The sequence below is a fragment of the Psammomys obesus genome, unplaced genomic scaffold (assembly GCF_907164565.1).
Source record: "Psammomys obesus unplaced genomic scaffold, mPsaObe1.curated_primary_1811, whole genome shotgun sequence".
Classification (NCBI taxonomy): Eukaryota; Metazoa; Chordata; class Mammalia; order Rodentia; family Muridae; genus Psammomys; species Psammomys obesus.
In genome coordinates, this window is record NW_026592890.1 from 3,334,957 (window position 1) to 3,347,620 (window position 12,664).

At 46.1% G+C, this 12,664-nt stretch overlaps 1 protein-coding gene across 1 annotated transcript in view; it reads right to left on the reverse strand.

Annotated features, from left to right (window-relative positions):
- Nucleotides 1-4,464: 4,464 nt before the first annotated feature.
- Nucleotides 4,465-12,664, reverse strand: part of Cnksr3 (CNKSR family member 3) — a 91,436-nt gene continuing 83,236 nt past the window's right edge. Inside the window, exons 11-13 of the mRNA XM_055615841.1 lie at nt 10,618-10,826; nt 10,085-10,174; nt 4,465-5,955 (exon numbers count right to left, since the gene is read on the reverse strand). Coding sequence (XP_055471816.1) covers nt 5,660-5,955; nt 10,085-10,174; nt 10,618-10,826 — 595 coding nt within the window. The 3' untranslated portion in view covers nt 4,465-5,659. The remainder of the gene's footprint in view (nt 5,956-10,084; nt 10,175-10,617; nt 10,827-12,664) is intronic.

Below are 12,664 nucleotides of genomic sequence, written 5' to 3' on the forward strand. Positions count from 1 at the left end.
TGCCACATGGCTGGTTACCTCTGCTCAGGTTTCATGCGTCTGTCCTCCTCAGTGTCCTGGTTGAATCCCAAGCACATCACTTTATCCCAGCATTCACTCTTTCTATAGGAACTCCTCCCTCCTATTTCCTGCCTCGGCTATAGGCCAATCAGCTGTTTATTGGCAGGGAAAGAATCCATACAGTATGCCAGAAATTATATAGTATGTTCATTCATCTCTATTCTCTTCTCCCCTCCCCCAATATCTCTCCTCACACCTTTTTCCCTCTCCTCCCTTCCTTCTCTCTTCTCCTCACCACTTCTTACTCTCTCCTCTCATTCCTCTCTCTCCCACCTACCCCAAGGTGGCTGTGTGCAAACCAGAACTGAAACAGTTAGTACCTTGGACTCTGAATCTATACTTGGTTGTGGCAAAGCCCAACCTAAGACAGTAATCCATAAAATGAGTATCAAAACCATTGGATAAGCCAGAGAGTGGCTGTACCAAAGTATATTAATTCCTTGTCACTCACATATAATCTAGATAACAGTTGGGTTCACCTCACCCCCAAAAAAGTGAGTGAGGCAGTTTATTAACAGGCTAGGAGAAAATATGAACCAGTTGTCTGTGCAAATGAAACACATATGCAGCAGGTGAACTATCTAAGCTAGGCCTACATCTCTACCTAATGCACCCCAGGTTGACAAAAGGCAATAGGTTTCTCCATTGCTGGTAATATTCAAACTTTAAACAAAGATATTTACTCCCTCAAACTCTTGGGGGTTGTGGTGGTTTAAGAGAAAATGGCTCCCATGGGTAGGCCCATAGGGCAAGGCACTATTAGGAAATGTGGCTTTGTTGAATGAAGCATGTCACTGGAGGTGTGCACTGAGGTCTCAGACACTCAAGCCAGGCTCAGTGTGTCACTCTCTCTTCCTGCTGTCTGCTGATCTGAATATAGAACTCTCCAGCATCCCACCATGCTTCCTGCCAGGCTGACAACAGACTAAACCTGTGAACTGTAAGCGAGCCCCAATTAAAGGTTTTCCTTTGTAAGAGTTGCTGTGGTCATGGTGCCTCTTCACAGCAACAGAAACCCTAAAACAGGGGTGAAAGATTGTGTCTATGTAAATTCACAAGTTGGGTGTGTTTAAGTGCATTGTTTTAGGAGGTGAAGTAAAATTAAAACAAAAAGTCCACAAAACAGAAGAGAAACATCAGTTTGAGTACAGAAAAAAAAATATACAGAAAATAGCGAATGCAAAATGGACAAACACATCAAGTGAAACACTAATTAATGGCAACACAGGAGTTGCTTCAAAGCATTCGCTCTGAAATGAGTGGCTCTGCTTCCTAGAAGCAGTCTTCCCAAATACAACTGTTGACTACTTGCATGTACCAGGTGGGGATCATGAATGCTGCAGGCAGCCAACAGCTCAGGCCCTTCACAATAAAGACCTAGCCCTGCAGCACAACTTGCAGCTGCCTTCTGAATACTTATTTCATTGCAAATCCAATTCACAACAATCCGAGTCTGTGACTTCCTTTCTCTGGCAGTGCACAGAGGACTCTTATCTCGGGCTTAAGGTGCTTTGGGAATGCAGTTATTCAGTATGCTGAGGTACACTCGCAGAGTGGCGATGCTGAGTGAGGGTTCTGGCGCCACGCCATCTTGAGTTTCATACCAGCTCTGCCGCTATCAGCGGCACATTCTTGGATAATTCCCTGGGATGAAAATCGGAAATGGCCATGGTACTCAACTCACAAAGACGTTCCTTGTAGCAGTGCCAGGGACAGTTAGCTCTGTATGATGTTGTCACAGACATGCTTTGAAGAACTTTAACTGGAATCCTCCACATTTCAGAAAATTGTATTGCTGACATTATTTCAGGTACCTCATATTAAATAGCCAATATAGCAAGCCTTTGCTGAGCTTCATTTATAGCTATGTAATTTTTTTCTTTAAAAAAAGTTTATGTGTACAAGTGTGTGTGCATGTCTGTGTACCACGTGCATGCAGGGGCCAAGGTGAGCAGAAGAGAGCATCAGAGTCCCTAAGAATAGTGACAGATGGTTCTGAGTGACCATGTGGGTGCTGAGAACAGAGCCCAGGTCCTTTGAAAGAGCAGCCCAGTCCTCTTTACTTTCTGATCCCTATCTACAGGCCCCATGATGACTTTATACCATGTGTGCGTGTGTGCGTGTGTGTGTGATGTACTGCTTCACTAACTGATTATAACATAATACAATCATGCTAGCTAGAGCATTTACATATTAAAATATTTATGATCTCTTTACATTTCAGCTGTAATATATTGTATACTACCTCCCAAATGATTTAAGTGTGCCTCTTTTATCATCCATGATTTTTCATTTGGTGATTGTAGTGGTTATAAAGCAAGGAGGACACCAAGAAAACAAGACCCTTGAAGTCTAAATCGGTATTCGCAAAGGTCACACAAACCCAGAGACTGAAGTACTGTGGGGTCTTCACCGATCTTCTGTGAATTCAGAACGGCTTCCAGTTTGTTTTTATGGGTTCCTGAGTGTGTGAATAAGTGGGTTCTCTGATTTTTGTGCCTTCTCTCGGGCACTTTTCCTTCTGTTCTTTGTCTTCTCCAATTTTGATGTGATAGTTTTTGTATTATCTTATTATATTTTGTTATATATTTTTTAAATGAATGAATGAGTGAGTGAATGAAAACCTAGTCACTGTCATTTAGACTTGCTGGGAGAGGGAAAATCCGTTTTCTCCAATAGAATGACACTGAGCATATCAACCACTGCGGGCAGGTCTCATGTTCAGTAGTAGTTGGCAAACAGTGGGACTCCACAGGTTTGGGGGGTGCACACGCACACTTTTATTTCATTACAGTTTGCTGGGTTGGATTTGTTTCCGATTTTGCTTTTGTTTTTGTTTTTTGGATGTGTTTTTAGTTTATTTTCTTAGTTTGGAGCTTTTGTTTTTGTATTGGGTTGTTTTTCCAGAAAAAGCTTAAAGTTGGGTGTGGCAAGGAAAGGATCTGAAAGGACTAAGGAGAGGAGAATATACTCAAAACATACTTAGTGTTTTCAGTAAGATAAAATAGAGTTTAAATTTTTAAAACAAAAATTCTTAAGAAAGGGGGCGGTGTCGGGTTGGGTCACCAATAAGTTGCTATGTCATCCTTCATCTTTCTATGTTCAACCATTCGCACCACTGAATGGGGTAACTGTTGAACCCAGGGGTTTCCATTCATTTTGAAGAAATTTTTCTGTTATATGTATGTGTGTTTTCACATCATGCATGCACGTGAAGATCAGAAGCTGACACTGGGTTTCTCCCTTGACTGCCCTCCCCTTACACACTGAGGGATGACTTCTCCCTGAACCCAGGCCTCGCAGACTCCAGCTAGTCTAGCCCTGCAGCCTGCTCCCAGAATCCCTCATCTTTATCAGAGTGCTGGAACTACAGTCATCACTCCGAAAGGACCTGAATTGGAACCCGAGATCCAAACTCCGGTGCTTTCCTCATACAGAGAGCCATTGTCCCAGCCCCACTGTGAGGAATTATTATTAGCTATTGTTATATATTTCAAAAGTAGAGGCTTACAAAATATTTTAGCAGCAATAGTGTTTTCAAACATAATTCACATTAAAAAAAAAAAAACAGATTAAAAGCACAAAGAAGAAACAAATTGTGGAGGCTGTGGAGGAAGCCAGAAGTCTCCCTGGACTTCCTACAGAGCTTCCAGAAGAGTGCAGGAGGCACCATCTGCTGTAATAATGAGCTGCACTGCAGAGAGCTAAGTCTGAGTTCTGAGAATCTGTCCTTAGGACCGACATTCCACTTAGAAGAGACACTGTCTGCACAGACAGAGACCTCCCCACTAACCATGACATCCGAAGCTCTGCACACCGTTAAGCAGTGGGACTATAACAAGAACCCTCCTCTGGATCCGGGAATGAAAGCAAGCATGGTGTCTGGGCACAGAGCCAACTCAGGCCAGCAGGAAACCGGCAGGGGCCAGCTCTCCTTGCACGTAGCTCCTTCCTTTCCTCCGCTGGCCCTTTTCTACACTCTGCCTCCATGCTGTGGGCTATGTGCCAGATGAATCACCACAAAAGCCTCTTCTAGCCCTGTTTGTGGCATCATGGGGGACCCCACACCCAGGAATTGGCTTCTCAAAGTCCCCTAGACACTGATGGGAAGATGCCCACGTGAACCTAATCACCCTAACAATGTGACCCTCCAATGACACGAAACGGAAGTGGCCGATGGTCGCTTGACACCAGCAGACACATTTAAGAAGGGGGATGGGGCTTACTAAGTCCAGCGATCCCCTTGTGACCTGCATTTCAGGCAGGTCAGTGAACAACCCCAGTGGTGTGGGAGGGTCTACGGGGCCGGACTACAGTTCTACCTAAGAATACTTGGAAAATCCCTTCCTGTATTCCATTTATGTCTGCTTCTTCAGCTCCACTACCACAAATTCATAAATCCCACAATGCTTGGGAGGATTTATTTCAGCTTTTAATGAGTGCCCACGCTGGCAATGGCCAGAGTGGTCACTGGTAAATCTGAAAACAACTTTGAATGCTCTTTTTCTTGGGTTTCATATACGGCGCAAAACAGAAATATTTCAATTACATGTGACTAAGAGTAAGAAAAATATACAACTCTATTTAAAACACTTAAATTAACAAGATAGGACTTTTCCATTCTAGCAAAATATTGTACATTCGGTTTAAACAAGAGTTAATATCCAGACACACATTTTCAAAATACCTGATGCTAATTGAAAATCAGTGCCCATGAGGCTTTTCAACACACTTATTAGCAAAAATGTATTCACCTGGGAAGGACCGTAGGCTTTTTTTCCCCTAGAAGACGGACATCAAACATGTCAACAGTACAAACTAACCAATGTTTCATAATCCTAAATCTTGTTGCTTCATTTTCCTGAATAATACACTTTGGCTCTCAGCAAATCTTACTGCTTTTCTTCCTCAATGAAACAACACATCTCTCTCGAAAAGCACACACTTCTGTGTATATACCAAGCCCCATCAAAACGTGCTCGTGAGTGTGCGTGCCGGCACACCCACATGGACGCTGTTACAGAGAGGGGCTAGGCACGTGTAACAGCCGAGCTACAGGTAAGCCCTGCTCCAGAGAGCCTTACACACCACATCACCCTGCAGCGGACACTGCTGCGACAGTTATAAACATGGTCTATAGGTTTAAAAGTCAAAACAGAAGTTTTTCTCCTTCGGCTTTTTCAGATACAGAAGCTGGGCCGCAAACCAACACATCTATGTGACAAGAGCCATCAATTTTAGTCCCCGCTGCCCAAGAAAACAAAAGTGAAAATTTCTGCCAGTTCCTGACATTAATTTGTCTGGCCAACACACAATTTACAGAGCATGTCTCCATGTTCCCACAATGGGGAGGCGAAAATAAACAGGCTCTGCCATGTCTGTCCTTCCTTCTGCCTCCACGAAGAGCACCCAAGATCCTCTGGATTCCACGCCCTCTGTCAGACTTCAAAATTCCAGGAACGGCAGTGTACAACCTTAGAAAACAAACTGGAATGGAGTAAGGTCGCCGTGAAGCACTGTCGGTGGAGTCTGGAGCAGCCGTCCACCGAGGAAGAAGGCACTGGCTAGCAGGAGACAGGCAGGAGGCTGGAGGGCAGCCTCAGTGAGTCAACAGCTTGAGGCGAGTGAGCCAGCTGACCAGCAGTGAAGGCTCCCCGGAGGATGCCTTGGCTGACGTGGAGGACGATTTCTTCCTGGGCCCTTCCTCCTGGAACGGAATGGTGGCGCTGCTGTGCAGATCAGAGTTGATGAAGCACCTGCTTCCTCGGATATAGTCCGCCCCGCGCACCAGGTGCCGCTCAGCCGCGGGTCTGGAGAAGCGCGTGGAAGAGGCACTTTCTTCTATGATGGGTGTGATCCGCTCGTTGCTGAAGTACCGGCAGAGGGCGTCTTCCCCTATTTCCAAACAAAGCACAGGAGTGGATCAGAGGGAGAACCCAGACCTAATACCTCGCTGCAAGTAAACACATCCCCAGCTTTCTGCCCTGCGAATGGCTTGGTCCGCCGCGGCGGGTTTGCAAAGAGAACGGCGGAGGTTCGCCATCAGTGTTCGGGTTCCATCAGAAATACCAACACTTTTCCACTCATGTACTGTGTCTCCTCAGCGGTTGCACTGGTCTGGGAGCCTGTGAAGACTTCAGGGGGACACTCCTGGCTGGCAGATGCAGCTCACCACGGTGGTCCTCGGGGGGCGACCCACTCCCTGCTACTGATCTGTCAATCCAACTCCACCACCTCATGCTCCCCCAGCCACAGATGGAGTCTCTCTGCCGCACCTCCCCAGCTGTGATGGGCTGAATCCCTTCCATTCTGTCTCCCTTTAGTTGCTTCCATCAGGTATTTTTGTTACAGCAGCAACAACAAAAAAGCAACATACACAGAAAATCTGGACCAGAGAAGTGGTGTCATCTCTGACTAGAACTTGCCCTGCGTTTCTTAGGTGTTTGGAACCAGTTTTCAGGAAGAATGTAGAAGAGTCTGGAAACATGGGCTAGCAAAGTCCCCTAATGGGTAATTTGGATGGGAGTTCAAAGTGCAGAATGCTGTCGGAAGGTTGACAGCATTCAAGCTCATGAGGAGCGTGTCTGCAATTGCAGACAGTCTTCTGGTTGTTAGGAGAGAACAAGAAAAAGCCATGCAGTGGGTACTCGGTTGATGAGTTCCCATGAGAATATCTCAAGGTACATGGACTTCCCCAGTAAAGGCGCTCGGGACTGATAAAGTGGCTTACCAACAGGCCTGATGGCACCAGTTCAATCTCTGAAAGCCACCTGGTGGAAGGAAGAAACCAGCTCCTCAAAGCTGTCTTCTGATCTCAACATGTACTCTGGTACCTATGTACTTACACATACACATACCCACACAACTTTAAGAAAGCTGGCTTGCCTCCAAGGCACCCTAACAGGAAAGGGGCCGCCTAGGATAAAAACTGCGTTTTTCTAGTACGCAGAGGTTGCTGCAAGTGGGGTCCAATCAGGGCAATTGCATACTGAAAGTATGTAATTTCCCTTTTGATTTCAGCAGGGGCTGACAGCTAAGAGTCGTCCCTGAGTCTCAGAACACTCTGAACAGTGCTGGAAGAAACTACGAACATGTAGCTGGCACAGAAGCCTTGTGTATGGTACATGGAAATGAGCCTGGGGAAGACAGGGCTGGAAGGCTGTGCAACGTTCCCCAGGGGCTTGCGCTCTGAGTACTGGTGCCCTGGCTGGTGCTTCTGCTTTGAGGGACCATGGGAGCCTTGGGAGGTGGGGCCTGGCTGGCAGAAGGTCATTGCTGGTACGCTCTTGAAGGGTACAGCCTGGCTCCAGGTCTATCACCATGAAAACAGTTTCCACCTCCTGCTCCTCCTGCCACACCCAGAGCTGACACTGTGCCCAATAAACACTTCTCTCTAAAGTTGTCTGTGTCGAGTTTTTCAGTCATGTGACAGAAGTGGCCATTATACTCAGGCTTCCTTGGCACCCCAAGAGGTAACTCAGTGATACAGCAGCACTAGCTCCAGAATCTTTTACCTTTATACTTTCATAACTCCACTTAAAATAAGAAACCAGTCAGGGATGTGTCTCTATCCCTGCTTCCCCAGATAGGATAAAATGACCCCTAACGACATTCTGCTCAGTTCAACCATCATCAGAGGCTTCCTCCTGGCGCAGATGGGGACAAATACAGACATCCACAGCAGACGCTACAGAGAGAGCAGGGGACTTGGAACACCGAACACTAAGTGCTGTGTCTCCATCAAATCCCTCCCCAGAGCTCAGGGAACTCTACAGAAGAGGAAGCTAAAAGCGAGTAAGAGCCAGAGGGGACAGAGAACCCCAAGAAAACAAGGTCCTCTAAGTCAACATGAGCAAAGTGAGTATGAACTCACAAAGATGGGAGCAGCATGAAAAGGTCTACACCGGGTTTATGGCTTCCAGTTTAGTGTTTTTATGGGGTTCCTGGGCGTGCAAGTGAATGGCTCTCTGGTTTTTGTGCCTTCTCTTGGGCTCTTTTTTCTACTGTTAGTTTGTCTTGTCCAACTTCACGGGATTGGGTTTCTTAATCTTATATTTTATTTTGTTATTCTCAAGTGTGTGAGCGAGTGAATGAATAATGAATGAAACCCTGCCACTAGAATAAAGGTTAACATCTGAATTGTCATTTATACCCGCTGAGAAACAGAAAATCAGTGTTTTTTCAATAGAATGACACTGGGTATAATAACCAGTCCAGAATAGGTCAAATGTTCAGGAACGGTTGACCAACACATAATGGACTCCACAATCTTTTATTTGATTATAGTTTGGTATTCTCTTGCTTTGTTTTTCCATTTTGATTGTGGTTTTATTTTATTTTCTTGGTTGTGGAAGGTTTTGTTATTGTACTGGGTTTCTGTTTTTTAAGAAAGAACTTAAAGTTGGGTGGGTGGGAAGGAGGAGAGGATCTGGAAAAACTCTGGAGAAGGAAAGAGTATGATCAAAATATATTTAAATTTAAAAAATGTTTAAAATAATAAAAAATATATATGATAAAAAAGCAGAGATTTAAAAAGAAACTTCACTTAAGAGGGAAAGCCAATATATAATGGTTCTAACTATCAGAGTTTCTTTGCTAGAAGTAAAGACTTTTTAAATTCAAATGCTTCAGACTGAGAAGGAAACAGCTGTACAAAAGAACTCTCAGATATGTCCCTGGGTCGCAGACATTGTGATTAAAATTGCTACTGTTTATCAGGAAGTTCCTAATGAAAGCCTTCTGTCTCCCAGCTCTTCTAACCAAAATCTTTTTACCCTGATGTATTCTCACTGCCAGTCTGTACCTTGCTCAAGTCTGAGAAATATCGTCTGCTACTATAAAAAAAAAAAAAAAAGTCATGTATTGTATATGTCTATTTACAAAAGTGGCAAATTGGTGGACAGGTGATTATCTGGGAGCTGAGGAAGGTGGAATCTGCTGTGGGCACTGCCAGGTACAGATCAATTTATGGGGAGATGGGAATGTTCTGGAATGACACTGTGGTGACTGGCGGGCAATTCCGAATAGGTTAAAACCACCGAGTATAACATATCCAGAGGGCAAGGGCTCCATCCCAGGACGCTGCTGGTTTATTTCCTAAGCAGCCATGTGCTGAAGCAGTCCTCAGCAAGTTCTCCTAAGCCCAGGTCCCACCACTCCACTTCTCCACGTGTGAAGGAGGTCAGTCTAGATCCACTCTTGGGGATCAGCAGAGAAGATGTGGGTGTTCTAAATCTAAGCAAGGCCAGGCCTGCCACCTGCTGCCTGCTGCACACACTTCCTCCGTGCGGTACAAGCATCTGAAAGCATAGACTGGCATCCTCTGCTGTGCTGGTCTAATCCAGATGATCCAAGTACACAGGTGAGGAGAGCTCCCCAGAGGGTGCCGGGAGTTCCTCACTTGGAAGGTTTTCAGCTAATTCTGCTCTTTCTTTCACCTCCCAAAGCCCATCTTAACTTCCCTCTCACCTGCTCTCTGCTTCAACATTACAAAAGTAATGTTACGATTTCCACCCAATGTTGATAATCTGAGCCTACCTGGCACTAGGTAGGCCTGGCCGGCCTGGAACTCACTCTGTAGACCAGGCTAGCCCAAACTCAGAGATCTGCCTGTCTGTGCCTCCCAATCATAAATAGTAAAATATAAAAATATTTTAAAATATTTTTTCAAGATTGGTATAATTAAGTAGTAGCCGATCATGGGGTGAATTAAAAATAATTTTCAGACAGTAAGTATGCTTAATAATTTAAAGAGGACTTGTCTGTTCATCAACTATGGAGTGTAAAAAATAAAAAGTCATATTTAAAAAGTGGATCATTGTGTCCAGAGCCCTTTAAAAAGCCACAATGCTGACTAGATTCACAATTGCTAAGTAGGAAGATACAGTGTTTCCATCCTGGAGCCAAGCGGTATCTTAGCACCCCTCAGCAGGCCTGAGTGACTGACAAGCTTCAGGGGAAGAACATGGGAGGCCCGGTCCACTGATGCCTTCCAACACTTTCGGTTTACTTAGACGAAGCATACCTTTCCTCCCGTGGCCTTGACGTCTAGCAAAAGGGTCCACAATCCCCATCCAGCTTCCGTCTGCAGGCATGGACAGAGGCCGGGGCTTTCCTTCAGAGAGACCAGACAGTGAGGCAGGGTTAGGCAGTCCCTCCCTTCTCTTACAGCCTAGGTCCCAACCATGCCCACTCATATAGAAGAAGTGGCAAGCAGTGACAAATTTTAAAATAAGACTATTTTCAAGACCCAGGTTGACACCAAAAGCAATTAGGATAGTGGCATGCTACAGCAGAGTCCTTGAGGCTCTAACACCAGAGCTAAAACTGTAATGTGAGCTCACCCAGCTGGGCTCTGATGCCAGGCAGAGCAATGACTCAACAAGGCTTTGCTTCAGCCAGACGAATAAACGGCTCATGCTTAGAATTTCATTGAGGTTTATGTTTTCCTCAGATCACCTTCAGGGTCCGCCAAGTTCATGCCAGAGTTCCAAATAAGGAAGGGGCGGGGACAAAGTAAAAAGAAACAGCGGGGCAGGAGCATACTGGCGCACTCACCATAGGACGGCGTCTTCCCTCTCATTTTTGTGGGCAGAACATTGGTTCCCACCGAATATCCGGGCAGCTGGTCGGAATCTGCAATGGTAAATCTGCGTCTTTGGCTCTCCTGGTCCAGGAAGGAGTTGGGGGACTCGGAGCCCTTGCGCCCAGACCATGGCTGTTTACCCTTGCTGAGTCCTCCATAGGCAAAGCTCCCGTTCTCATCCCTGGAAGACAGTGTGCAGGGGTTAGAACGCTCATGCAGCTGCTCTCTCACTGAATAGTCACCAGGAGCCCGGCTACTGTGGCACACACGACTTTCAGCTCCTTTCCACTGGAGCATGTCAGGTCCGAGCAAACACAGCTTTCTGCCCGTGTACATCTACATAGAACAAATACACCCCTGAAAACACAGCTCTTGCTTTGCCCACGTTCTGCCCTATGGGGTGAATCTCCTTGCACAAAAGTACACAGATGACTGTGAGCTACTGTTCCCATTTTTCTGGCGCCAAGAGCAGGACCATTGTCTGGATCCAGCAAAGAGACTCTTCATGTGCATCAGAGTTGTTAGGTTTGAAAAGTCTTACAGCACTCAAAACTAAGTTAATCAGCGGTCCCACCCTAATCTTACCCAAGTTTCACTATAGAGCAGAACTCAGTTTTCACCTGAGCCCATGTTCACAGGTGAACAAGTTTCTCTCTTTGCTCTTGGCAAGCTTTGTGAGGCAATCGGTAGAAGACAGGTGGGCAAAACAGAACAAGGAGGGCCATGAAGCCTGCTGAGTGGCATCCACTGCTACCCACATCCCCTCACCTTCTCAGAATCTGTCTTCTACACGTTAGACCCACCCTAGAACCTCTCGTGAACTAACTTCCAGGACTCCTCACTTGTTTATCCGAAACCCCTGCCATTTCTCACACTGCAGAGAAGGCGCTCATGGGTGGCCTTTGGGTGTACGCACAACCACGTGTACCTCAACTCTCTTCCTTCCTCTGTGCACGGCCCGGTCTTGCCAGTACGCCTGTGATGCTCTCACCGACGCCCAGAGAACACTAGGGCTTGGGGGCTGAAGGGTATGCCCCAACACTTCCTGATGCAATGACCCACACCTTAGGCTGTGAGGTCCTGGGGTCCCCATGTGCTCTGTGCCACGGGACCCTGTGACTCAGGGAAAAGGCTGCCTGTTCCCAGATGCCTCTGCTCGCCACACCTCTGCATGCTGCCACTCATCCCGAGTAACAGATGAAACCACAGCGCAGCTTCCCAGTCCCCAGGCAAGAAACACAAGAGTTGCAAAAATCTCCGGTAACTAAAGAGAAATGAGCCAGGCACACTCACTACAACGACGGCTGTCCCGACGGCGCCTGGTGACACAGACGACTTTGCGTTTGTTTGACCAGTGAGTGCAACACTGAGGTACTGGAAGAAGTCTGCTTTGTGCCAAGGGGTAACCTGGCCCCTCACGCAGTGTATTCTGAATAAAAGGACATCCTCTAATGTCCTTGGCATATGTCAGTGTGGAGCCCACACGGGTGAGCCTGGGTCACGCGCCTCCATCACCACATCCTCCCTCGACTATACCACATCACAGGTGAGACACAAAGCAAGAGCTGGTAACAGGGTCACGCACGCCTGTGCAGACATTTCAACTCTATCACACCACAGCTCTTCAGAGTTCCATGGTGTCTGTGTGTGTTTGTGTGCCGAGTCTGCGTATATGTAGGTATGTATATGTATGTGTCCTCTATGTGTCTGTGTGCTTGTATGTGTATGTTTGTGTACATGTCTGTGCATATATATGTTTGCATACATGTATGTATGTGCCTATATTTGTGTCAGTGTACATGTATGTATGTGCATGTATGTGTGTGCCTGTGTGTATGTGTCTGTGTATGTGTGTATTTTGTGTGTCTGTCTGTTTGTGTATATATATGCATGTGTGTGCCTGTGTGTGTGTGTCTGTGTATGTGTGTGTATTTTGTGTGTCTGTCTGTATATATATGTATGTGTGTGCCTGTGTGTATGTGTCTGTGTATGTGTGTATTTTGTGTGTCTGTCTGTCTG